The sequence below is a fragment of the Aspergillus vadensis genome (assembly GCF_003184925.1).
Source record: "Aspergillus vadensis CBS 113365 unplaced genomic scaffold BO88scaffold_1, whole genome shotgun sequence".
Taxonomy (NCBI): Eukaryota; Fungi; Ascomycota; class Eurotiomycetes; order Eurotiales; family Aspergillaceae; genus Aspergillus; species Aspergillus vadensis.
Genome location: NW_020292039.1, coordinates 1,672,661 through 1,699,749, shown reverse-complemented (window position 1 = coordinate 1,699,749; position 27,089 = coordinate 1,672,661). Strand labels below are relative to the sequence as shown.

The window sequence follows — 27,089 nt, the reverse complement described above, 5'->3', positions numbered from 1 at the left end:
CGGCTGCCAAGACAGGAACCGCCGTCCCATGACACCGCTCTTCATCCTCTCTTGCCTCGTCTTGTCTCTCTTATCTGTACCTCTGGTGATTTCCCGTCCGTCAATACTTTCTCGAATATACTTCATATTAGCTTAGCTAGTCCTTCGCTATCACTTGATTCTTATACGCAACGAAAACTGCTGTTTTGTGCCCTTTTGCGACCATGAAGCTCTTATCAACCGCCGCTACATTCCTCCTCTGCGTCGCCCCCTTCTCTACCGCCCGGTCTCTGGACTTCTTCAACTCTCAAACCCCCATCCAAGCAGAGAATGAGGCTGTGAAAGGCGATAACCCCCTCGAGTACTGCAATGATCCTTCGAGCTATCTTTTGCAAATAGATCATGTCGACCTAACGCCTAATCCTCCTCTGCCGTACGCTTCAATTAGCCTGTCTTGCCTGAACTGGATCGCATACTGATCGCTCTATAGTGGAAAGACTCTCATCATCCAAGCTACGGGTACCCTGAATGAGAAGATTGAAGATGGAGCATATGTGAATTTGGAGGTCAAATATGGCTTGATTACTTTGGTCAGGCAGACGGCCGACCTGTGCGAGCAGATCGTCAATGTTGACCTCAAATGTCCCCTAGAGAAGGGCGAGATGACTTTAACTAAGCAAGTTGAGCTGCCCAGACAGATCCCTCCGGTACGTGATTCCCTATAGTACATCGCTATCGATGTCGAGATTAACCAGGTCATGATCAATCAACAGGGCAAGTACACTGTGCATGCCGACGTTTACACCAAAGACGATAAACATGTTACCTGCCTTCAGGCCCGTAACATCGAGTTCAAGGCGGGCTTCATGTGAAGCTGACTCGGTGCTTCTGAGTACATGGCCGCGATGCATATTTTGCGCTGTTGACGCTGGTTGTCCTTGCGTTTTATCGCCCATAACGAGCTGACGTTACTACTTGCATATGTTGTCGTTTTGTTTTCTCCGCTTGCCTCTACTTAAGCCCGCCTTCATCCTCGAGCCTCACAGTGACATGCCAAAGCTTACGAAAGCCATGCCACGCTCTACGATTGTTGCTAACATTTCGTTGCGCTACGTCTTCAACGGTGTTTTGGGTCTTGGTTTAGTGCCACATATTGTAGTCCATCCTTATCGTTGTTATTATAATCCGTGACCTTCTTTTACTGGCATTACCTAGCATCTGTACTAAAATGCATTTGAAACATTGAACCTACTGAGAGCATAGCCTATGAAATGTGCTAGTAAGTAGCCAGGCTTGGGGTCCAACGTAGCGAAAGACCGGTACGAGTGGCCTCTGTGAACTTGGTATTGTCATGCATAATGATATAATTGGGTATCTTCCCCTCCGCCTTCGAGCTAACTCTCATTCCATCTGTATATTTCGCGAAACGGCAAACAAGGGACAGGGCAATGAGACAACACCACCAGATAGTAATGCATATGAAATCTCAAATCAAAATTGAAAGCGCGTTATATCTACTCTCCAAACAGGCGTCGCACCCGCTTGAGTACACTGTCCTTTTCAGGGTCATACGGGTGGTCCTTGCTCGGGATCTCGAGAACGGCAGGGAAAGCCTCGGCGTAGGAATCGACGCTGTGCCGGATACGCTCTGCGATCTGTATTTAATCGTCAGCAGCGAGCTACAGACACTCAGAAGATGGTATAGTTCGCAGGCGTTGCAGGTTAAGGACATTGCGAAGTGTAACAAGGCACATACATGCTGGTTGATAAGGACAATGGCGATATCTTTCCTCTCCTGAGTGAAGTTCTGGAATGCTTTCTCAATCGCGGCGGTCTCAGTCTTTGAGTCTACCACAAGAAAGTTTCGCTGAGCATCCGCGCCATCTGTGACATGCTGCAATGTATCAAATTAGTTGTGGTCGCATGTTTGCCGTTATCTGGCTGCCGTGGTTTGAGGATACGTACACCGACACCGGCAAGGAGGAGACCTGTTACGGAGCTGGAAATGGAAGGTTAGCGAAAGTGTTTCTCTCATAAGATAGTGATGATGTGGCTTACTCTTCATCTCCGATGACCGCAAGGAACTGCCGGTCCTAGATAGGGTGTATATGGTGAGTGACTGCTGGCAATGAGGAGGGGAAACCTCGGCATATTACCTTGTATGATACGGCCGGAGCCGCCATAGTCCTGAAAATAGGGAAGAAGCGGGTGTAAAGACTGTGAGCTGCTTATTTATTGGCAAATTTCTGCGGCTACAGTTAGCTCGCTTCGCCCTGAGCCGATAAAGTAGGTAAATCTGTCCCTGGCGAGTCTGGCAATCCCGACTCTCTTGCGGGAGACGTCGTCATAACGGCGCCGGTGTCGCTTATCTAAGCCGGGGTCGCGCTCCACCCTTTGTTGTTGACAAGCGGAAAAGGAAAACTTCGGCTTCAAATCATCGCATTCACCAAAGGTTGGTCTCTTATATTTTCTGTATTTTGGTGCTCTATATGCGGGCTATGGCTCTAACTCTTGTTCTCTGATCATCAAGCATCCCGCGTCGCCATTCTCACCATGCCCCGGCTTGTCCGCCGCCGACCGTTGACGGAGCGCATCAAGTCCTACTTGAATCCTCTGGACTTTCTCTTGTGGCTGTCGGAGGAGATCGATACTCATGACTGGGACCAGTTTGAGAAGAACTGGGCGTTCCCCCTGGGAATAGTTTTGAACGCGGTTTTTCTGATCGCCAGAGCCAACAGTCAATCGTACGGCAGTCAAGCCATAGATGATGTTTTTGGCGATGATGGAAGCACTCCATGGCTCAGTTGGTTTGTATGTGACACCTGATCGACTTCGGGTTTGCTTTGAATAAAGATACGCCTATATGTGCTGCATCGCTAACGTAAAGGATGATAGTCTTCCTTCATAGTCCACCTTCTTACCACCTTCACCGCGTTCAACGCCTTCTATACATTTTACCGAAAGCGACATTATCGCATGTTTGAAGCATCAATCGATCAGGCTCCTGCAACTCCCTCCGCTCACCGAGTCCGTGTTAATTCGACTCCTGTGACCGCTTCGCCACTGAAATATCTGGCAGATACGATAGCCAGATCGGCCCAGTCGAGAGCTCACCCAGACGCACAGCGAGATGTATGGGAACTTGCCGTCTGGGATCCTCTACCCATTTGCATTCGATTGTTCTGCCTCTTCAGTCCTGGACATGTCTTGGTATACTGGGTTTTCCTGCCCACTCAGCTATCCGATCCTCGACCAAGCGTGACGATTGTGACCACTATCTTCATAGCGGCACTCCTCTCGGTACAGATGACGTTCCTTTCCTCGTCCTATACCCAACAAGCAAAGGATTCTATGGTGGTTCACAAGGAGGTGCTCCGTGAATACGACACTAAATACGTTCACCCTCGTACTCAACCTTTGATGAGAGACGTGGCCACTCAATTCTCCGAGTCCGATCCGGATGTTAAGCAGAATAAGGTTGACACCTTCACGCCCACTGTCGTGCTTCATAGAGGCTTCAAGACAAGCCCAAACCCCAACTACGTCAGCCATGTGGACCCCGAGGGCCGATCATCTGCGCGCCAATCCTTTGCAGCAACACCTACTGGAGTATCTCATCGTGCTGCCGCGTTGCAGACCCCAAGCCACCTGCGGGATGCTTCTCCTATTGTGCGAAACTCTATCTCTGCAATTCGCCAGCCCCAATTCCGCCAGACACCGACGACTACGGGTGATGGTGGAAGCCTTGGCATTTACTCGCATGCCAACTCGCCTCTGAAGAAGTCTACGTCAGCCAATCTTGAACGTCGTCTTCAGAGCAATGGCGATTTCTTCTACAAGGAACGGGGAACAAGTGCAATGAGAAGGCCCTCTAGTCCCCTCAAGAGAAGTAATGTCCCCGCAGGCAGTCCCTTGACACCGGGACCGAGACGGGGCCAACTGGACGCACGCCGCGACAGTGGACGGTTTTAACATGGGTTGTTCGATTAAGGCGTCATGCGCCAACCATAACAGTTGCATGGAAGGAGTAACTCTCATGTATAGTATGCATAACATCATATTGGCGTTGTGATCAGGTCATTTAGACCGGGTACCTCTTGTGACCGTGGACTACTTTTGGAGCATCAGGTGCGGCGTTAATCATCCAAGCTTTCGAATCCTTGTTTCCCTTCAAAAGCTTTTTCATTGTCTTTTGACTTCCCGTTCGCCCTTGTGCCACTTACTTGGATTATCCTTCTGAAAACAATGGATGCCCGGGCTCTTTTGAGAATGTAGGCTGGGGTTGACTGATGGCCGATAGTGATCCAGCCGCTGAGCAACATGCTTAATACGAGACTGGACGACTTCAAATTCACGGATATCAGATCCGCATTCAAAGCAATTCAACATCGGCGCATCTTTGACCCTCAATAATGGCATACTTCATATCGCCGGCAGCATCTAAATAGTTACTTCTTATCATTGCACCTTCACGTTCGTGAACCTGTGGCGTTCGCTGTTTCCACACCAGGAATTCGCAAGTGACGAATGGAAGCAGCAAGTTCAGCTGCGCGATGCTTGCAGTTTCCATACCGAACTATGTCACAGGTCCAGGCCTACATTCCTTGGTGACCTCTACCCGCCCGTTGCTACATTCCTAATAGTGGCCAGCCCTGGCGTACTATACATTCCACCCCTTATCATTACATACATTATCCCTGCCCTACCACGCGGAACGCGCCCAGTGATGGGGTTGCCCTGCCAGCTTTCTTTCCAGACCCCTGTCGCGTTCCGATGAAACCACACCACCGACCAAACGCCCAACGCCTGCACGGGCGTAATTCTGCACACACTCGTCCGGAGAAGAAGTGCATTGAGAGATATTCCAGCGCTGGTGGAGGAATGGGTCATTGTTTTGACGCTGTCTGGCTTTAAGGTCGAAGCTGCTTGGGCTGCAGCAGTCCTCAACGGGTGAAGATGGAGGAATTCTTGCATCTACCAAATGGACATCTGCTAAATCTTCAGCCTCGACCCCGCCACGGCAAGCGGACAAGAGTCGGTAACGAAGTACAAACACCCACGCGAGTGCAAGATTCTACGTCCAAACCTGACGAACGGCACAAGTCTGGAGGCAAAGAGAGCACCGGCGCTTCGCCTGACACGGCTCCGCGAAAGAGAACCCCTACAAAACTACCCCTTCCAAAGTCTTTTACCGACAAGGAGAAACAGCAATCAAAGGAAGCCCCCGCAACTTCTGAACAAAAAGGCCCCCGTACAGATAGAATTCTCCAGCCGAAGAGGTCATTCGGGGCACTGCAACGTTCATCACCTAAGAGAACAGACAACGATCGTGACCAATACTGGCGGAAAGTAAAGGATAGATTTGAAAAGGACATTCCCGGAGGGTCGTTCACTAAAGAGAAGCCGAAGGAATACTACCAGGAGGCCTACCGAAAGATAGTTTCACTTGCCAACTCCCCAAGACAGGAGATTGCCAAACAAAAGCAGAAATTGGCAGGAGGGGCGCCTCGGGGCGACAAGACAGTCCTCCAAGGCCCGAGCCCTCCAACAAAGATTCCAAATTCCAACGACGGTCGAACAAATTTCGGGCGCAGCGCGAGAGAAGGAGGAGCAGGTCTCTCTACTGGTCAAAGAAAGCGGCCGAGCAATGGAACTCAACGAACGCATCTGAACTTCAGCAACTCCACACCGGCAATATCATCTGAAAGGACAGACACCAACACCGACTCCTCCGAACACTCACATCCCTCAGTTTCTCCGATATCCGCCCCGTCCAGCTCCCTAACCGAGTGGGAAGACAAGTTCGTTGTCAATATGCCCTCGGCTAAGGAGCCAAACCCGCCAATCATGAGTACCCAACAAATCTCGGATTTCCAGCAAAGCATCGAGAAAGTCCATAAGGAAGGCGGGGAGATGCTAGATCCAGACACCCTCCCCAGCCCGCGTACCAGAACTCCCGAGGACAGCACTAACAATCCTACTGGGCAAGAAAAGACGTCAACGGGCCTTGATGGTCAGGATACACGTATCGGCCGCCCATCTGAAGTCAGTGACTCTAACTGTTCAGCTGGACATCGCCGGTATTATAGCCCAGAAGAGGTCGGAAAGCAACGGTTCAGCACTATATGGGAAGAGGCTCCTGCAAAATCTGCAAACAAAACCCCCGCTACAAACCCAGATGGGTCTTTTTTAGGGTGCAAGGAAATCAATGGGCCATACGACAAGAACCCGGACGAAATCCTGCTCTTCTCGATGACGGACGAGCGCCCCAGAATGATAGACATCCCATCTGGACGGTCCAAGATGTCAAAGGAAGGGAAGCGAATCACCAGCAATCGTGCGACGTCGACATCTCCAGAGAAAGGTGTCGTTCAAGAAGAATGGAAACCAATTTCTCAGAATTTGAAACAAGCCCAATGCTCGAAGTCCTTGCCGAAGACAATGTGTCAAGAAGCCAAATGCCGCCCGCCGGAGAAGATGGAGGTCTCTGCCAAAGCGTCTATGACAGAGAATCTGGATCCGTCAGAGAACACAGCCAAACAGCACGACAAGCAGAAGTTGGGCCGCAAGTCGGACGATGTTTTCATTATCATACCCACTATCACACGCACTATGGTGACCATGGCAGATTTGAGAAGCAGTCCAAAGAAATCAGACGCGCAGGAGCCCACCTCTCGCGCCGCAGGAGAGATAATATCGGACTCTCGAGTAAAACAGACAATGAGCAGCTCGACATCAGGCTTGCGAAGGGCGACCCAAAATTCTTGGGGAAAGTCAAATGCGCCATGCGCAATATCTTCAACTGCAGTCCCTCCTACCAATCCACACCCATCCTCCCAAAGTCGAACAGAATCCGACCGTACCTCTCCACAGAGACCTCGCGCTATTCGTGGGTTCATCCGTACGCAAGGGCTGCCCAGGCCCAAAACAGGAAACTCCGGTGAGCCCGTGCGCTACAATCAGCAACCCTATGTTGCTAGTGTATCGCCTAAAAGAGACAATTCAAATTCATTGAAGAGCGCGTCGGAAACGACACTCGTTGAGAAGTCGTCGACCCCCGAGACAATTTCTCCTGCGGCCTCGATAAGCAAAGACAGGGTTAGGCAGGACAGCGTTGCGCAAGAGGCTGAACCTATTGAAGTTGCTGAACTGGATGGACAACAAGTGTCTGACACAGCAAAAGAGCTGTTCTACTCTAAGATTACTGACTTCAATACCGATCTTCATACCAACGGGTTGCCTACCAACAACAAGGAAGCGCCAAGTCAGGAGATGATGGGCTACGTCAGGGATGCTCTTATAGAACTCTCTGGCCAGCTGCAAGGTCTCTATGACGAAATCATGGCCCATCGGCACTCTCGGGCAATGCTAGTGAAGATCGCCTTCAATAACGTCCTGAAGATGATCGAGCACTGCTTGCATGTCCTCAAAGATCTTCTAGGGATCCTGGCCCTCTACAATACAACAGGATCCTGGCCAAAACCGAACCGCGAGGACTTCGCCCGATCATTGATCGATCTCTGCAAAGCTATGGTCTACCTCATTGCCCTTGGGTTCGTCATGATGATCATAGGCCGAGCAGCCGGATACGTGGTCCTTATCGGAAGCTGGATCGTGTGGTTTGCAAAACCCTTTGCTTGGTTGCTAGGGGCATTAGGAAGGGCTCTATTGGTATAAGCTGGTCTTTCGGTGGGTTTGGTTGGTTTGGTTGTTGATATAAAGCGGCCCTTAGCTCGGGTCATGCTAAGGCAACTCCTGTTTCTGCTTGCTCGCTTCCATCTATCCTTTCAAGCGTGACGGGGAAGCACATGAATGTTCCTTGCTCAACCGTGTGTCAACGTTGGTTGGTTATCATGTATCATGTTTCTTCGAGTATTTTTATAACGTAATGCGGTGTATCCATTATTACCTCCTGTACCTAGTCTTGTCTAGCGACTTGTTCAATGTTAAATGAAATGCATCTTGCTTAATGCGTTCCTTCCATAGATATAGAATGCATTGTGCCATCGAATTACTTAAGCCAATTTTAGCACTAAAATCTGATTTCCACAAATGCATAGCTGTCTTATACTTACTAGCACGCATCGGGCTCTAGCGACTCGAAGAATTAAAGAGATATGGAAGAGAGAGGAAATCATGCTTCTATTGACTTATAAAGGAAATGCTAGGCATTATAATATTCGCCCAGCTAGCACCTGTTTTTCACCACCACAACAACAAAAAGGATGCATGCAATAATGTTGAATGCAAAGAAAGATGAGAGAAAAAAACCCGGATATATAAGGTAAGATGCAAATAAGAGGGAGAAAAAAAGAGAGAGTTGATTAAGTAGAGAGCCCAAAAAAGGGAAGAGAAAGAAAAATATCAAATGCTCCATTTAGAAGAAGACTCCGTTCCAAATCCCATGTTGAAGAGGATCACTTTTTGTTGAAATGCATAAAGCCCAACTCCGTCATCCATAGTGTGTTGAAGATCGTAAATACCCCCGGAAATGTATTTTCTGTAAGCCGTCTCTTTTGGCAGAGTTGAAGAACAAAGAGAGAGTAATAGAAATGAGATAAGAAAGCTCTTCACTTTTTCGGAAAAGGAGCTTTATCATGAATAGATAAGAATAGTGTTGAAGATGTTATTTTTCCATGCTCGATGGGGTTGAAAAAGCAAAAATCCGAAAATTGAGGGTTGGGGGTATAATTTTTGGAAGGTGAAGATGTCATGTTGAAATAAAAGAAACGCTCAGGGAAGAAATCGTTGAGAGGTCTTCATGGTCGTGCCGCCGTAAAACGTTGCAAAGCCCGGGAGTGTTCATTCGGGCAGGTAATCGTTGAGGTTGATATGTTGAATTAATAGTATATGTTGAATTAGGAAGTCGTAAGTGAGGTTGAAGAAAAGCATATAGTGTATGGCGGACTGTCCCCACGGGGGCTGCAGGAGCCACATCTAGTTTTTCACTGCAAGTTCCGGAGCTGCTCCGTCAGTCGCGCCATTGGTCGTTCCGTTTGTTGCTCCGTTCGTGTGAGCTTTCGGCTCACCGTTTTCGACGGGAATTTCGGTATCAAGTTCGCGGACATCCAGGTCCTTGAAAAGATCGAAGAGGTTGCTGGTGTTGTGGAAGTCGTTGTTGACTGAAAGTTCGTGTTAGCTACCATTATTTCAACAAGGGCACTATATTGTGAACTCACCAATGTTGACAAGGTGCCAGTTGTCCATCACGTCCTGGATCAACTTCCTGCTGGGGCTGGAGGCATCATGGCATTTGGCCCAGTCGTCACCGAGACGGTATGCCTCGTCCTTCCAGGCCAGGAAACTGACAGTCTCCACGATGGTGGGCTGGACGATCTCTCTTCCGGCGAAGATACCCCAGGTCAGGGCATTGGGGCTGTCGCGGGTGTTGGTGCGCAGTTCACCAGTCTTGGAGACAGCATGGTACGTGAGATCACCATTCTTCTCGATGCGAGCGATCAGCTCATCAATCAGGTAGGGCGGGACCAAGAGTTCAAGATATGCCTTCTGGTAAACATATCCATTCTTCGGTCCCCATCCATACACGGGGTGGGAAGACTTGACACCGTTCACTGCCGGCTGAGAGTTGATCGTGAAGAGACCCTTCTTGTTCAGGTCAATGAGACTGGTCTTGATCGCGTTGGCTTCAGTAGTGATGGGGGTGTCGCTCCAGGGCAGCCGGGCCAGCTTTCCTTCGAGGAAATTGACAAAGATATGGGTAAGATCCCGAAGAGACTTGGGCTCTCCCCACAGCTTGATGTTCTGCTCGTTTGTGCCCTTGAGGCCGATGCCATAGCTGTCGAGTTCGCCGAAAGCAGGAGAACGAGAATCGGTCCAGCGACCGTTGGGGAATTCATCCCAGGTCTGCGTACGGGCGATGTAGGAGGAGTTCCGGTTCCTCCAGAAGATCGGGCGAACATCCTCGGCTCTGCGATTCAAGCCAAGCGATGGCCTCCAAGGCAGAGCTCTCTGGAGCGGTGTCTCTTCGGAAGGCATGAGGTTAAGTTCATCAAGGACCAATTGTGTGGACTGCGCAAGGTTCATTGTGTAACTAGCCGACCCCGTTAGTCATTGCCTGAACGAATTAATCAAGGCAGACGGAAGGAAACACTTACAAGTGCAGGTGGTTGATACCAGCCGCAATGAGCCTCCTACACATGTCTGCAATCAGCCGCTTCCCGATATCCCTTACAGCAGCGTCGTCGTTCTTCACAGGTTCCAGTGCCTCGAGCCAGTCCGGGGGGATGGTAGTTTTGGTCCAGTTCGATCGGCGGATGAACGCAGCGTAGGTTTGAATGGGCATGATACCAGGGATGATGGGCACATGGATGCCCCTGTCCCTGCACTTCTTGACCCAGCCGATGAAGTTGTCCGTGTCGTAAAACATCTGCGTAATGACAAAGGATGCTCCAGCATCGACCTTTTCTTTCAGATGGTCGATCAACTGGTCCACATCCGGATTGTCATCCGCACCTTCCGGGTAGCCTCCCACACCAATATCGAAGTGATTGCCATACTTGCTCCTGATGTACTTGACCAAGTCTTTCGCATAACGGAAGCCTCCGTCAGCAGCTTCCCAAGCCTCCTTGTCACGCGGAGGATCTCCACGAAGAGCCAGAATGTTGGTGCAGCCTGCTTTGTAGGCCGCCTGGAGCGCGGCGTCCACCTTCTCCTGGGGCATGTCCGTGCAAGTCAAATGCATGCATGTCTCCAGCCCATACACCGACTGGGCAACGTTGACCATCTCACAGGTCAGGTCCGATAGTCGGCCGCCAGCCCCCCACGTGATATCAATGAAAGAAGGACCTAAGGCGTGCATGCGATCCATTCTGTCGTAAAGATTCTGAACACCTTGGGCCGTCTTCGGGGGGAAGAACTCGAAGGAGATGCCCGTCCTTCCGGCCGCTTCATTTTGAGCGAGCTTTTCTTTGATATGCATGGCGGAAAGTTACTCTAGTGGTTGGCAGAGTAGGTCAGAGTCTGGTCCGTGACAAAAGTGATGAACCGGCAATTCAAGAGCCAGAACAATGGCGGTCTGCTTGGTAGGAGAACTGGACTTACACGTCCCAGACCACTTCAGGAGAACAAGATTACTCTGGAGCAGGAATCATACACGTCCTGCTTGCAAACGCAGTTCAGGTACTGATGTCGTTGACTTTGTGGCTCACCGGTTCCACCAGGGACAGCAAGACCACGTTATAAGGGAGGGAATACGGGGATGAAAATCAATTTTTATATGAAGCTGCACCTTGTCAAACCTGGAAATCCCCGAAGGCAGCAAAAACGACGGACAAGAGAGAGAAAGAGGAAAGGAAGAAGTAAGCAGCAGGGACAGCAACGAAGTAATCGAAGCCGGTGGAAAAGGTGGGGTCTGCTTTTAAGCCGCCGGTGTGATTCAGTTGGGCGAGTTGGAATCCATCCACCCAGCATTCAAAGAGGGGGGCCGGCCTTCGGAGATGGTGGGCCGGCACGTGCCCCAGTCTGACTGTCCCTTCTTATTAATGGTTGTTCCCGCAATAACTTAGTTACTCCGTAGATAGTATCAATCATCAAACTCTCCCTTCGGCAAATTTATTGCAGGCAAGGCATGGCTTTGCTAAGACTCAGTCTAATAGACAGCCCTTTGCGATGGACTTACTTAGTTGTATACTACTACAATTTCCAATTGAATGCGGAAAGATCCTACATGTTATTATCTAATTTCACTGTGTCTTTGCAAAAGATAGTACTTACTATCTCTCCGCCGGTTCGGAGTCTAAACCTTCCCGCGTCCCGAGAAACACCGAACAAGAGGGGGAAAAAAAGAAAAGGAATTGTAAAAGCCGAAAACAACAACATTTGCTACAGACAAAGTTAGTCTAATACGCAAATTAGAGCCTTGAAATTCAAGCTATTCAGTGAATCCGATAACGTTGTAAATTCTGGCGGTAATGTTCAGCACCATAGTGTTAGCAGGTACCACTACTAGTACTGGTAGTATATATATCAACTTATGGCTGACTGTAGTATGAGTACTTTACTAGGACTAGTTCTGATTGAATCACTTCAGTCATCGCCTGGCAGCAATCTAGGACCAGTTCATCTCACGCCATAGCAGGAGTATCTTCTCAGATGTTCAAATCAAGCACAATCAGTGTTTCCCTACTAATGCAGCAAATTCACTGGACAGAAATTAGCACGCCTTTCCTCTCTTGAGCCTACGCATAAGGGCACAGCTAGGATACTCTACACCATAAATCATCTTTCTTTATTGACTGCTGAAGCCAAGGTCTTGATCAGTTTAGTAGTAATCATGAAAACTCTTTCAGCTAGGCCATTGCATGGCTAGTAAAGCATATCCAATCAAATTACAATAGAATGTGACTACCAGCTATTTCTGCATCATGACACGAATATGCCTGATGGTTGCCGAATGCACCTGTGCCCTCGTGCAAAAGCATACCAGATAGTTTGCAGCTCTGACTTGAGCTTGGGCAGCACATCATACATGCCTAAGCTTCATGACAACTGCTCATGTCTTGCTGATTTAGGCAAACTTTATGAGGATACCCCGGCAAGACCAACCGAATTGTAGTACTAGCTGCGGGTTTTATATCTAGACCACTATATCAGGCTGATGTTCAGCTCCAAGGGGCGAAATACCACCATCAGGAGATATAGACGGCTTATTGTGAGCACGAAGCAGTCTGGACAACCTTACTAGGTTATAATGATAAGTTCTGACAGGCGCTAGGACCGAAAAGTGTGGTTTTCCATTGTTTATCTTTTTCAAAAATGTCTTCTGCAACTCTGTTCCTTCTAACAAAACAGCAAGCACATCTGTAACACTTCTGCCATTGGGTCCTGATATGCTATGCAAAGCCACATCAAATTAGTAGATTAGCTTTTGCTATTCTTAACATATACCGAAAGATCGTGCGCTTCACTATCACTCGGCTGGAAATTCCAGACTTATTGGCAAGCTTATCAATTTGCTTCCATGCTTCAAATAGAAACATGTGCTTCTGCCAAAAGTCCCAGTACAGATCTAGCGCAAAGGAAGATGCCCTAGATTGTTCGACACATTCCATAGTGTGCATAACAACACCTATCACGCTGGAGTGCCTGCCGGCAATCCCAACTGCATACGTGAAACTACAACTAATGCCAATCTGCGGAAATAACTGCCTGCCATGTCTCTTTTCCTTGATGTCTTGCTTCCGAGTACACTGTCAATATAGAGCACCTATTTTTGGCATTCTATTCCCTCTTCACCTATGATAGTACATACTAACGCTCAGACCTGTCATGGATGCGACAGATAAATAATGAATTGACACAACAGTAAACATGCTGTACAATGCTGTGAGATCTTAATCTTCAAGCGGTTGCCGTATTAATAGATGAGGTTGTTAGTATGTATGTTACAGCGGTGTTGCAGGGAAAGAGCGGTTGAAGGCAGCCACAGTTACTCAATTACTGTAGTGGAGTCACTTCGCATTCCGAAACAGATTGATTGACAGCCAGACTTGATCAAAGTCTTGAGTCATACGATATATCTAACTACTTCCGAATTAACTGATGAGCTGCAATGGCGCAACGTCAACTCCGTTCTACCGCACGTTCCAGTGGAAGAAGCCAAGGAACCCTAGAACTTCGATTATGAGCGGCTACAGACATCAAAGTGACATACTCACTCATAACACAGGCTTTCAAGGTAGTGCTACCATTGTGTCCTTCTAATTTGGTCATTAATGTGACTCCAGTTTTTGCTGCTTTACAATAAAGACCTCTGCGCAAATTATGCGCAAATTATCGAGATAGGTAAATTGCCTCAACCTTGGGTGTTATATCAGTAACATACTGTGATATCTAACATACTCTCAGGTTGAACAGAAAACATAGTCCTATCATTCCCACTTTCTGGGGAATTGATAGGCAGACCTTCATATCCATCAATCTAGCTCTTTTTAGTAAGGCCATTAGGTGGAGTGTTATCCGGAACCGCCACACGGAGAGACCGGTGAGGATGAGATCCCTGTGGCGACCCGGCAATGAGGTAACACAGGAATCTGTCTCCAGGATTTTTTAAGAAAAGAAAGACTAGAAGCTTTACTTGCATCCTGCTAAACAGTCGGTGAATACCCGGGTAAATTCTTACGTATTCTATCTCCCCCTCCCTCCATTCTGATTTTACTTCTGACCAGGGACTTTTATACCCACTCCCGGCCTCCGAAGTTTTCAAACCATAGTAGAATGTGGGTTCCAGTGTACTAGGAAGTGGGCTCTGCAGGATGCCTCTTCCCTGTTCTATCATTAGCCATATAATATTCCATCTGCCTGGTCGGCCAGCGCGCTTGGGAACGCTACCAACAAAGGTTCGCAGATGACCTGCATGAGCAGCTAAGCTAAAGTCTTGTCTGTGATCCACAAAAAGTGATATATAAGCTTACTACCATGCGATGTCGAACAAGTCAACTTTGTCCGGGGTCTGCAGTATCGATGCAGATGATATGTGCTTGGGCCCCACTGTCAAACCATGTGCCTATAGGACTTACCGGCACCTGCACACTGGATAATCCAGCTCACTTGGAGAGGCAAAAGCCTGAAGATCAGGTATGGAACTGTGGCTCAGACGCAATATTGCCTTCAATGGCAGATGGGTAAAGTTCACTACACTGTGCACAGACCATACGGCGGTAAACCCAAACCAGCTTCTGTCTCTCCACTACATTTACAATTCCATTGTGCATGCAACCTATTGCTAATGCCATACGAGTGAGCACATCATCTTGGATTATTCAAACACCAGACGAATGGCAGTCACACCGCATAGAAGGAAGTACCGGTCGCTAAGAACTCAAGGGAAATTGCTATAGTAGTATGGATTCTCATTCATTTCTATCGTCTCCGCCTTCTGTGTCTGCCCCGACTCTCTCAAGTCTGGCAAATAAGGCGACCGCTCGTTGTCGTGAAATCTGACAACAAGGAGCTGTGGGGGGCGCGCTGAGAAGATCTACTGCCGCAATGCCCAAAGACTAATGCATGCATTCAAAGTTTTCTAAAGCCACTTGGTATACTATCCAACTACTGCATAATATACACGAGTGCGCCTTGAGCCTCTCTCAAGGAAGGCTGGGCTCTGAGTGGTACCAGTTATTGTGGACCTTGGCATGGGGCACACCGGCCCTCTCGGTCAGACATGTCAGGACACTAAGATCTGATGGCGTCTGGTCTTCCGGCAAGGTTCTGCTGATATCTGAGGGTTGGGAGTTGCTCGTATTAGAGAATAGCAGTGATGTGTTCAGTTCGTATCAGATACCCAAGCATGGCTCTATCGGGTGAAAGGTTCGATGCGGTCCGTGCTCGTTGGATGACAGTAACACAATCCAGCGCTCAATTTTTGCAATCTTTGCATATGTATCTGATACGCAAGACTACCGGAAGACAGGGTTCGATATCATGTGGATCGAGCTGATGTGTTGTTGATCATCGTTCGTCCGAACGGTAGGTGAGCAGGGGCCTTAGTAGCCATCATCGGAATAACCAGCCGCCAAAATAACCCAGGTAAAGGGATAAGATTAGGGACCAGCTTTGACTTGGAAATTCGACAAGCGGTCTGGAGTGTGGCTTTCTCCACTTTGGCTGCATGAAATCTTTAGAGGAGCCAATAGCAGCTTGACTGAAGCAGATTGAGTCGCGCTAATCTGAACTTAAGAGTTGCTTCAACCAGAGCTACGGTATCTAGTCGCATCTTGGAATGTTTGCCTGCATTCATGCCATCGCATCGTGGCAGTAATGCCAGGGGCTTGCGTTTCTGAATAACCACAAATCAACTGTGGTCAACGACGATTATATGAGACTAAGCTAGTGAGAGGTTCGGTATGGCATCGTGGACATTCACCTCTTTTCATGGATTCGTACGGATTACAATACCGCCCGAGGCAGGTAGGCAGTTGTGCGTGGCTTGCCGATGCATATTACATGTCACTATCATTTGACAGTTGTCCCGACGCCACGAAACAGGCATGAAACTATAAGATTTCGAAGCAAGGGAGCGTGTCTATCACCAGGGAAAATTACTGTAAGTGGATGTTCCAAAAAGCCCCGGTTCGGGTTTACGATCGATCCAGAGCGTCACACACACACACACACCTATTGTCCCCCTTCTCATTATCTCGAGCGATGAGAACACCCAACTCAACTTATCAAGGCATGAAAAAGATTTATAATCAACATCGGATCAGCTTCTCTGAGTTTTTACATGAGTGTATGCTCCATCTTCGTGGCACAATTATCTTGGCCATTTGTTACTTTCGCTACATAACGGAGGGTATTTTCCGAGGAGGAGTAGACTTGCCCACTTGCTCCCAAAGACCTCTCGATCCCATGGCTGGCTGAACTAATCTTACTATATCTGTATGTTTCTCTACTTCGTATATACACAGAAGTTATTCTACCTTCTTCTGGGGAGAAACTATAACTTTAGACGAAACCCCATCATTGGGTGGTGTTTGGTAGCTTATTCTCCTTGCATGAACATCGCACCTTATAAGGATAGATGACATGGATATATATTGCGAGTTCTGGGAAGGGGAGTAAGCTATCACTTGATAGCACAATCTTGATAGACGGTTGAACTTCTCCTTACCATGAATGAACCCACTTAAGAAGCTAAGAAGCAAGGGAAATGAACGTAAAATGACTTTGATAGTCAGACTATATGACAAAGGTAATTATGTGGCAACCTTCTCACTTCTAATACTTCCGAAACCTGCCAAGTATATTGCTTCTGTTAGGTATTCTCCCCTCCTACCGGACTACGACTTTGCTTTTTCCATGGTCTGAGCACCCAACGATTTACTTCCGGCGGTCGATCGCAGCGATAAGAGGCTAAAGCTCTGACAGGGCTCCACCGTGTCATGAATTTTGAGCTTCTCTTGTACTATCACTCGAGGTTGAATGGTTAGTCGTTCAAGGGGGCATAGGCTCTGTTTCCCTTCGCCAGTACACTTGCAATGTACTCAGTATTTGAGAGAATTAATTAGCACTACGGTCTATCTCTATGCGAGTCATGGAATGACGTATCACAATGCGGACATAAATGCAAAGACAACTACAACTGCTCGGCTAACCCGAACGTTCCGATCAACAAGAGGCAGTTACACCGTCGTGGGTCCCAGCATTACGCACGCGACGAACTGATTAGTATCAATAGTCCTCCCTTGACCCGCTTTCTGCCGTGTCCAAGAGAGCCGCTAGAATAAGCCAAGCTCTTCCGGGTCCTCGTAAACTAGGACTTCAACAGTCCGCAATGCGCTCACCACTTGCATCCAGTATCTGAGGCTTAGCGCATGCAGTCCTGGATGATCAGCCTATTTTTCTTGCGATAAACAGAGTGTGGAAGGCGCAGACCATGACAAAATTGCGACTACGTGGGCAAGCCATTGTTGCTGATAGGCCGGTGCGTCAGCAGATATTGAAGTTTAAATATAGCACGGATTTAACACGAATTGTACGGGTGTGCATAAATTTCTTCTGCCTTCGCTTTCTTTCCAGACTGCCTCGTGGAACACGATCGCCGTCGCGTATTGCTGAGGCCTAATCTCGAACATGCTTGCAGCTGAGGGTTACAAGGGTGCAAGGCGAGCGTTCCCACCGTTGTAGCATAATCGACGACATAAACAAGGAGTAGATGAGCCGGGAAGGCCGAGGAATATAGTAAATCCTACGTAGTATAGGAAGTACGCGTATCCTGGCAAGGTACTTTTACTATTGACTTGCTAGTACCTAGACAGCATTCGTCTAAGTAGGCAATCTAACACGGTTTGGCATTAAGTGTATTTGCTCACTTACTATTGAAAGGCATGTGCTATCGAGTGTACTATCAGAACATGCGCTGTATCTTGCATTGGCATCGATGAGACAAAAAAAGAAGCAGATTTGATATGGTCCATGCATTGACTACTGTCCGAACGACTGTGATAAGGAAGAGAAGAACGCCTCATACTGTGAGATACTTGACTCTGATGTGATATATCAGGCTCCCTGACTTGGAACGAGCGTATCTTAGCGGGATCAACAGTACCCGATGGCGCCAGAGTTCAGCTAATAGGAAATCGTAACTGGTCCCGCCGGCCCCACTAATCGCCACAAGTGGTAAGGATTTTGGGTTGTCGGTATCCGTGGAACGGCACTCCGATACATGGATACATACATTCATACATCCATCGTACATACAGGACACAGGACTGACTACCGCTTGTCCTCGCTTCGTGTCTCCTCCCAGCATCCCCCTCCCACCTTCATCTTTCCTTGAAGCCAATGGCCATCTGCAAATTCTCGTTTTGGATGGCAAGGCGATGTGAGCCCAGTCATCACGGAGGTTCCGGTGGCTGGACTCGGAAATCATGGCCCAAGCCCCCCTTCTCAAGTCATGGCAATATCTCCATCTCTGCCTTGCCATTTGTCTAGTAGTACACCGATGAGAAATAGTTATCAGCATTGAGCAGCATAATGGCAACCTGTTGGGAAAGATCGTCGTTTCTTTTTTCTGTATCAGGCGATATCATTTCCTCGCTGAGCTTTCCTGTCTGCTTGTATATCATCGTCAATGATGCTTTCTCCCACTTATCCACTTTGATCTTCATTCTTGCAGGATATCGGACATATCCTCGGGCATATTGTTTTTCTTTTTTCTCTTTTTGATTTTTCTTTATTTCTCCCCTTATTGTCTTTCTATTCTTGCGTTGCCGCCACAGCAGCTGCATCTGTTGTGGGTTCATCCTTTTCCTTGCTCGGTTTATCTGCTGCTCATGATTCGTTAACACCCTCCTACAATAGCTCCCCAAAAGCATAAGAAGGAAGACACGCTACGGCATCCTTGGGCATATTTCTCAGCGGCCATCCCCTACACGAAATACTGCTCCAGTTGGCTACCCCTCTGGTCAACACTCGCTAGCTTCTTGGATTATATGCCGAGCATATAGTACGGGAGAAGCAGAGAGCGGTTTATTTTTCGTGCCTGTTGACGATGAAGTGGGGGATCGCAGGCTCGCTGCTTGCGCTCTTCGCACCAACAACAACAGCCTGGCCTTACGAGGCATCTTTGGTCGATTATAACCTCAATGTCAATAAGACTGCGACTAGTCCTTTCGAATACTCTCCACCACCATGGCCGGGTCACAAGTATACGGAGTCACCCAAGAACTGGCGATTTCCGTTCTATACGATTATGTTAGACCGTTGGGTCAATGGGGACCCAGCCAATGACAACATTAACGGCACTGTTTTCGAGCATGATCTCAATTCTAATCAAATGCGTCATGGAGGTGATGCAGTAGGCTTGGTTGACACACTGGATTACCTACAAGGCATGGGGATCAAGGTTTGTGTTCCTTCCCTCTCATCATCGACTCGCCTCTTCTCCTGATATGACTTTGATTTTGCTCATGTTATTGAACATCTGTGATAGGGTATCTATCTTGCGGGAACTATCCTTATGAACCAGCCTTGGGGTGCAGATGGCTACTCGATCTTGGACACGACGCTTCTCGACCAGCATTATGGCACTATTCAAGTATGGAGGGACACTATCGACGAGATCCACAAACGTGGGATGTATGTCATATTCGACAATACGCTCGCAACGTAAGTCTATCATGCTTCATCTGTGCTCCTGTGAACCAACTATTGACCAATGTATCTCATCAGCATGGGAGATTTGATCGGCTTTGAAGGTTATCTCAACGTGACGGCGCCATTCACAGTCAAAGAATATAAGACTCTCTGGAAATCGGACCGTCAATATGTCGACTTCCGTCCCGGAAATACCTACAATGAAACTTGTGACTACCCTGCCTTCTGGAACGAGACTGGTTATCCAGTGGATAGTTACGTCAACAAAGAGCTTGTGGGATGCTACGACAGTGATTTCGACCAATATGGAGATCTTGAAGCCTTTGGTGTTTATCCAGATTGGCAGCGTGAATTGACCAAGTTCGCTTCAGTCCAGGACCGTTTACGTGAGTGGCATCCTAGTGTACGGGACAGGATCAAACTTCATTCCTGCAACATCATCAAAGCTCTGGACATCGATGGCTTTCGCTATGATAAAGCTATTCAATCGACTGTAGATGCCTTGGCAGACATCTCGCATACCTACCGGGAATGTGCTCGCAGTGTCGGAAAGGAGAATTTCTTTATCCCTGGTGAAATTACTGGTGGAAACAATTTGGGCTCAGTCTTCCTTGGTCGTGGTCGACAGCCCAACCAATATCCAGACTCTGCTATGGATGCGATCAAGTTGACGAACAAGTCTGATTCGAAATATTTCTTGCGCGGACCCGAATTGGAAGCCATTGACGGTGCTGCCTTCCACTATTCCGTCTATCGCACTCTTACGCGCTTCCTCGGCATGAGCGGTAATCTGGCTGCAGGCTATGACCTTCCCCTGGATTGGGTGGATGCTTGGAACGTCATGATGCAAAGCAACGACTTGATTAACGCAAACACGGGTAAATTCGATCCTAGGCATATGTACGGAGTCACAAATCAGGATGTTTTCCGCTGGCCTGCCATCCAATGGGGTGTTGAACGGAATCTTCTGGGCATCTTCATTACAACACTGCAAATGCCTGGCATTCCTCTTCTACTCTGGGGGGAAGAGCAAGGCTCCTACATAATAGACGCGACCGCAGATAACTATGTTTATGGCCGTCAAGCAATGTCACCGGCCACTGCTTGGAAGACCCATGGATGCTCTGCTATCGATGATACTCAGTACTATGACTGGCCTGTTACCAAAGGTCGGGATGGTTGTAATGATATGACCGTGACCTACGACCACCGCGATCCCACCCACCCTATCCGGAACATCATTAAACACATGTACCAAATGAGACAACACTTTCCGGTTTTGAACGATGGTTACTCACTACAGACCCTGTCCAAACAAACGAGGGATATCCTTTATCCGGGCTCATATGGCACGAAGACGGAGACCGGCATGTGGTCTATTCTGAGAGATATCATTTCAGATGTTCAAGATCTGGGATCTGACCAGGCTAATCAGTCAGTTTGGCTGGTGTACCAGAATGACAACAAGACTGCTACATACAACTTCGACTGCAAGAGCAATGCCAGTGCGTTGATCTCTCCGTTCGACTCAGGAACCACCGTCAAGAACCTGTTCTACCCATTTGACGAACTCAAGCTGAAAGACAGCCCGAAGAAACTGCATCTGAACGGCTCAAAAGAGTACAACGGATGTCTTGATAGCCTGACACTGAAAGCGTTCGACTACAGAGCATACGTTCCCAAGGCTCGTTGGGTCGGCCCCGGACCAATGATCACCAAGTTCACACCTGGCCATGATGTCCCGCTTCTTTCTACCGTTGCGTATGACGAGGCTGAAGACCTTGATGTGAGCATTGAGTTTTCTACCGAAATGGACTGTGATTCAGTTACCAAAGCCATCACCTTCACGTCGCAAACAGAATCTGGTAAAACGCCTTCCATCGACAAAAACAGCGTCAACTGCAAGAGTATCCCCGGTGCCAATGATACTGATACACAATATATCGGCCAACTTCCGAGCGCATGGACCTGGTCTGCGAAGCTCAATGACGTGTATAACGGTGTCCACAAATTGACTGTCAAGAATGCCACCACTTCCGACAAGAAGGATTCTACTGGATCTGTGGACCACCTGTTGTTCCGTGTTGGTCAAAGTGACAACCCGATAGTCTTCACCACTTCCAATTACTCTACCAGCATTCTGAACCAGTATGATAACGGCACACTCTATGTTCACCACAGAGCTGCTGGAGCTAGCAAATACCGGTACTCGACAAACTGGGGAACTACCTTCAGTGGATGGTTCAACTATACTGGGGGCAACGTTAGCATTGAGGAGTTGCCTTGGTCCGGAACAGAAAAGCAAAAGTGGCAGGGCAAGCATGTGCGAGTTGAATACTGGAGTCAGTTGACTGGCAGTAGTGACTATGTTCAAGAGGGCGATTATGACTGGAATGGTCCTAGGCGGCGTTTCCCACACTTCTTCTTCGATGGACCGTACAACCAGTACGGTTATGATGCTGGCTTGGATAATGTCGTGAAGCAAGACAGTGAAGGTTACTGGAACTTCAGGGTTGTGGCTGAATACCCGGCACAAGGCCAATTCAACGTCTGGGGCATGGATCCAGATGGTAAACCCGATGAGTCGTTTGTATTCGGTGACGTGGATGGCGATGGAGTCTTGGAGCGCATGCCCCCTTCGTCACTCAGCAAACTGTCTGTCAACATCACCAAGAGACCTCCGTATCCATACCTCGTGTGGAACGTTCATCTGGATGATGGAAACATGAGACTCAATCTTCAGCCGACTGGCTCTCGAATCGCACAGCTAATCATCTACATCCTGCTGTGGCTGGTTCCCATCATAACAGGTGCTGCGTGCGTTTATGCCTTCATGAAGTCGTTCTATCAAGTCAAGTTTAACCAAGTCGGAGTGGTGGAGAAGAAGTCTTTCCTCGGGACAGTTTTTGGCAAGGGGACCAACAAAGACGGCCAATCCACGAACGCCCTAGTACGTCTGGCTAATAAGTCTGGCTTCCTACAAAGCACGTCAGCTTTTGGTGCGGCGGGGTCACGAAGAAGAACAACGCTTATCGCAACCATGGAGTATGACATCGAAGACTGGGCTATCAAAATCAAAATTGGTGGCTTGGGTGTTATGGCCCAGCTTATGGGAAAGCATCTCGGCCAGCAGAACCTCATTTGGGTTGTCCCATGTGTTGGCGGAGTGGACTATCCAGTCGATCAGCCCGCTGACCCGATGAAAGTCAAGGTTCTTGGTAACGAATATGAGATCAAGGTCCAATACCACATTGTGAAGAACATCACTTATGTTCTACTTGACGCTCCTGTTTTCCGCCAGCAAACGAAGGCTGAACCATACCCTGCTCGCATGGATGACTTGGACAGCGCAATTTACTACTCAGCATGGAACCAGTGTATCGCAGAAGCAATCCGGCGGTTCCGGATTGATCTGTACCACATCAATGACTACCATGGGTCCATTGCACCGTTATATCTTCTGCCACAGACAATTCCAGTTTGTCTATCGCTTCACAATGCTGAGTTCCAAGGGCTTTGGCCTATGCGCACCCAGAAGGAGAGAGATGAAGTCTGTTCAGTCTTCAATCTGGACACAGACACGGCAAGACGCTATGTTCAATTCGGAGAAGTCTTCAATATGCTTCATGCCGGAGCAAGCTACCTCCGTATCCATCAACAAGGATTTGGAGCTGTTGGTGTCTCTAGGAAGTACGGCAAACGTTCATACGCACGCTATCCTATCTTTTGGGGCCTGAAGAAGGTAGGCAATTTGCCTAACCCTGATCCATCTGATACTGCAGAATGGAATAAGGAATTGCCGAAAGAAAGTGAGATCCAGGTTGATCCCGTATACGAGGCTAGCAGAGCCGAGTTGAAGCGACAAGCGCAACAATGGGCTGGCTTGGAGCAAAACCCCAATGCAGATCTTCTGGTGTTCGTGGGCCGTTGGTCCATGCAAAAGGGTGTGGACCTTATTGCTGATGTGATGCCTGCTATTTTGGAGTCCCGTCCCAACGTCCAACTCATTTGCGTTGGTCCAGTCATTGACCTCTATGGCAAATTTGCTGCATTGAAGTTGGACCATATGATGAAACTCTACCCGGGGCGGGTCTTCTCGAAGCCAGAGTTCACAGCTCTACCACCATATATCTTTTCTGGAGCCGAGTTTGCCTTGATCCCTTCGCGTGATGAACCCTTTGGGCTCGTGGCTGTTGAATTTGGCCGGAAAGGTGCCCTGGGCATTGGCGCACGTGTTGGTGGTCTTGGACAGATGCCTGGCTGGTGGTACAACATCGAGTCTACTACAACGTCTCACCTTCTGCACCAATTCAAGCTTGCTATTGCAAGCGCCTTGAACTCCAAGCCCCAAGTGCGGGCGAAGATGCGGGCTCGGTCTGCCAAACAACGTTTCCCCGTGGCCCAATGGGTTGAGGATCTGGAAATCCTTCAATCTACTGCAATGCGTATCCATAGTAAGGGACAAGCGAAATCGAATGTTCCGCCCCTGTCGTCTGGATTCAATACACCCAGCGGAATGATGACACCCACCATTGCATCCCCGGGATACGTCACGCCTAGCGGAATACAGACACCCCCAATCGCGCATTCCCGGGAAGGAAGTTACTCGAACGTCCGCCTAAGCACATTGGGGCCACAGCAGCGGAATACGATTGTTTACAGCCGACCCCCGAGCCCTGGATCAAATGAAAAGCCCAAGTCGGGACTAAGCAAACATTTGTCGCTTGGTGTGCGAGCTGGCCCTGGCCACCTGGTCCGTCGCGGTCGCCGCCGTATGAGAAGCAGCACGGGCACTGATGAAATTGCGAACGCTTCCAACACCGAGGAGAGCAGCGATGACGACATCATGCCCAGTCTTTTCGGAGAAGATGAGTATACGCTTACCCCTGAGCAAGCAGAAGAGGGGCGTCGGATAGAAGCAGCACATCAACTAGACCCCCAAAGACAGACTCCTACCAGAGACTTCTTTAGCAGAAGACACTCAAGCCAGAGCTCCCTCACACCTAGGTCTATACTTTCTCCGTCTTCTCCTGGAAGCCCGGAGCCTGAGGAGGCGATTGTGTCGCCTGCAAGATTCTCCAACGAACCCGGAAACCGTCTCAGCAGCGCCTCTGTTCTATCGGTCGACTCCGTCATTGGTGAGAAGAAAGATTACAAACTGCAAAAGGTCGATCCCTTCTTCACAGACAGCACCGGTGAATATTACAGGGTTTTTGATAAGAGATTGGAGAACCTGAATGGTCATAATTCCGAATCGCAACTCTGCATCGAGGAGTACTTGAAGGACAGCGAGAAGAAATGGTTTGGAAAATTCAGAGACGCAAGACTTGGCCGCAACCAGTCGCCTGCTTCTTCGATCTTCCATGGCAAATTCGACAACAGCTCACCCATGAACTCAGATTCCAATGTCGACATGAACTCGCGCGAGAGTGGAAGTCAAGAGCGCCGAGAAAAGGACGAGTTCCTTCTTGGAAACGATTATGTTCCACCTACTGGACTGAGAAAATGGATGCAAATCCGAATCGGCGATTGGCCCATTTATTCGCTCTTCCTTGGCCTTGGACAAATTATAGCTGCCAATTCGTACCAAATTACACTGTTGACAGGCGAAAATGGTGAAACAGCGAAGAAACTCTATGGCATCGCAACGGTATACCTGGTCGCTTCGATTGTTTGGTGGTTTTTCTTCCGGTTCTTCAAGTCGGTGTTCGTATTGTCACTTCCTTGGCTCCTATACGGGTTGTCGTTCGTGGTCATTGGATTTGCACACTTTGAGAGCGATGGCTTTACTCGCGGTTGGATCCAAAACGTTGGCGCCGGCCTGTACGCTGCAGCTTCGGCCAGTGGATCGTTGTTTTTCGCCCTCAACTTTGGTGACGAGAACGGAGTCCCTGTCAAGCAGTGGGTGTTCCGCGCGTGTCTCATCCAGGGAAGTCAACAGGCCTACGTGATTGGGTTATGGTATTGGGGCACAAGCATTTCCCTTGCAGTTGAAAACGGAGTCACCAATGTTCAGGGCAACATCACTAACACCTGGAGAATGACGTGAGTTTTCCTCTTTCTTGGTCTTATGTCGTTTCTAACACATCACAGGGCTATCTGCATGCCCATTGCAGTCCTCCTCTGGGTCATCGGTCTCTTGATCTTCTTCGGTCTACCAAGCTACTACCACCAAGCACCGGGAAAGGTTCCTTCATTCTACAAATCGGTGTTCCGGCGCAAGATCATCCTCTGGAACTTTGTGGTCGTCATCTTGCAGAACTTCTTCTTGAGTGCGCCTTACGGACGAAACTGGAGTTGTAAGTGTACACCAAAACTCATTCGCTCTTTCTGTTCTAACGGTCGTTACTATAGTCCTTTGGAGCTCGGCACACGCAAAGGGCTGGCAAGTCGGAATCCTCTGCATCGTGTTCTTCGGCTTCGTATGGGCTGGATGGCTATTCCTATTTGGATACCTCTCCAAGCGCCATAGTTGGATCCTCCCAGTCTTCGCCTGTGGCTTGGGTGCCCCCCGATGGGCCCAAATCTGGTGGGGTGTATCAGGCCTTGGGCTCTTCCTTCCTTGGGCGGGTAGCTACACCTCTGGTGCCCTTGTATCCCGGAGCTTGTGGCTGTGGCTCGGAGTCTTGGACGCCCTGCAGGGCGTCGGGTTCGGTATGATCCTTCTTCAGACCCTGACCCGGATGCATATTTGCTTCACGCTACTTGCATCGCAAGTACTGGGTTCAATTGCAACAATCTGCGCAAGAGCATTCGCACCGAACAAGATCGGACCCGGGCCCATCTCGCCAGATATCACAGCGGGACTAAGCGCCATAGCGAACGCTTGGTTCTGGATTGCGCTCTTCTTCCAGTTACTCATTTGGTAAGATACTCCCCTCATTACCTTCCAGTCGAAAATCCATTTACTAACAACACACCAGTGCCGGATTCTTGATGTTCTTCCGGAAAGAACAACTCACAAAGCCTTAATCCGACTCCCACCCTACAGTGTCCCAGCTCAATCATCGAAAAGCTGGGGGCTACGACACATAAAAATAATTTCCAGATTGACAAAACCCGCGGAGGAAAATACACCCCATCTACACTCATATATTGCGCGCCTTGTATATTACCATACATTATCCTCTCCCTCAACGACACGACCGGTTCGGTTTGCATAACATCGCATCGCATCGCATCGCATTGCATTATCACCATCATACCCACTACGTTCACGTATATATACCTGCGTGATTTTACCATTCGTTTTTATCATCGTTGTTGGCTGCTTACGAAAGTCTTTGCATTCTTTATTGGATTGAAACTTATATATTGACGAACCGGATGTGTTTACGCTCGCTTGATACCACACCTGCTACTTACCTGCTTGCGAATGTTTTGGATACGCGTTCATGGGATATTGATTGATTGACTGAGTGAATTGAATGATTGCTGATATGAGCATGATTTACATGGGAGGATGAATTGCTTGTTCTGATTAATTGATTGAT

The 27,089-nt window shown here is 48.6% G+C and overlaps 6 protein-coding genes across 6 annotated transcripts; 4 read left to right on the top strand and 2 right to left on the bottom strand.

Moving 5' to 3' along the window:
* Nucleotides 1-203: 203 nt before the first annotated feature.
* BO88DRAFT_378021 (ML domain-containing protein) lies at nucleotides 204-1,290 on the top strand (the record flags this gene model as incomplete). The annotated part of the gene is made up of 3 exons (XM_025704426.1): nucleotides 204-412; nucleotides 470-686; nucleotides 753-1,290. The coding sequence occupies 3 exons, from the start codon at nucleotides 204-206 to the stop codon at nucleotides 849-851; spliced, it is 525 nt and encodes a 174-aa protein (XP_025568402.1). The 3' UTR covers nucleotides 852-1,290.
* On the bottom strand, nucleotides 1,253-2,162 carry BO88DRAFT_431141 (H(+)-transporting V1 sector ATPase subunit F; the record flags this gene model as incomplete). The annotated part of the gene is made up of 5 exons (XM_025709286.1): nucleotides 1,253-1,634; nucleotides 1,736-1,873; nucleotides 1,945-1,978; nucleotides 2,038-2,072; nucleotides 2,136-2,162. 5 exons carry the CDS (start codon nucleotides 2,160-2,162, stop codon nucleotides 1,494-1,496), a joined length of 375 nt encoding a protein of 124 aa, XP_025568401.1. The 3' UTR covers nucleotides 1,253-1,493.
* A 370-nt stretch (nucleotides 2,163-2,532) lies between these two features.
* Nucleotides 2,533-3,951, top strand: BO88DRAFT_328696 (Nur1/Mug154 family protein; the record flags this gene model as incomplete). The annotated part of the gene is made up of 2 exons (XM_025702567.1): nucleotides 2,533-2,790; nucleotides 2,875-3,951. The coding sequence occupies 2 exons, from the start codon at nucleotides 2,533-2,535 to the stop codon at nucleotides 3,949-3,951; spliced, it is 1,335 nt and encodes a 444-aa protein (XP_025568400.1).
* Nucleotides 3,952-4,666: 715 nt separating this feature from the next.
* BO88DRAFT_17300 (putative NTP binding protein) lies at nucleotides 4,667-7,990 on the top strand. Its single transcript, XM_025701675.1, has one exon. The coding sequence runs from the start codon at nucleotides 4,936-4,938 to the stop codon at nucleotides 7,654-7,656; it is 2,721 nt and encodes a 906-aa protein (XP_025568399.1). The 5' UTR covers nucleotides 4,667-4,935; the 3' UTR covers nucleotides 7,657-7,990.
* A 926-nt stretch (nucleotides 7,991-8,916) lies between these two features.
* On the bottom strand, nucleotides 8,917-10,918 carry BO88DRAFT_327484 (methylenetetrahydrofolate reductase (NAD(P)H) MET13; the record flags this gene model as incomplete). Its single annotated transcript, XM_025702512.1, has 3 exons — nucleotides 8,917-9,101; nucleotides 9,159-10,030; nucleotides 10,095-10,918. The coding sequence occupies 3 exons, from the start codon at nucleotides 10,916-10,918 to the stop codon at nucleotides 8,917-8,919; spliced, it is 1,881 nt and encodes a 626-aa protein (XP_025568398.1).
* Nucleotides 10,919-18,991: 8,073 nt separating this feature from the next.
* ags2 (alpha-1,3-glucan synthase Ags2) lies at nucleotides 18,992-26,568 on the top strand (the record flags this gene model as incomplete). The annotated part of the gene is made up of 6 exons (XM_025702520.1): nucleotides 18,992-19,345; nucleotides 19,433-19,608; nucleotides 19,672-25,641; nucleotides 25,690-25,895; nucleotides 25,951-26,461; nucleotides 26,520-26,568. The coding sequence occupies 6 exons, from the start codon at nucleotides 18,992-18,994 to the stop codon at nucleotides 26,566-26,568; spliced, it is 7,266 nt and encodes a 2,421-aa protein (XP_025568397.1).
* Between the last annotated feature and the right edge of the window lie 521 nt (nucleotides 26,569-27,089).

Coding starts and splice junctions, on each gene's coding strand:
- BO88DRAFT_17300 (XM_025701675.1), top strand. CDS start 4,936: ATGGAGGAATTCTTGCATCTACCAAATGGACATCTGCTAAATCTTCAG.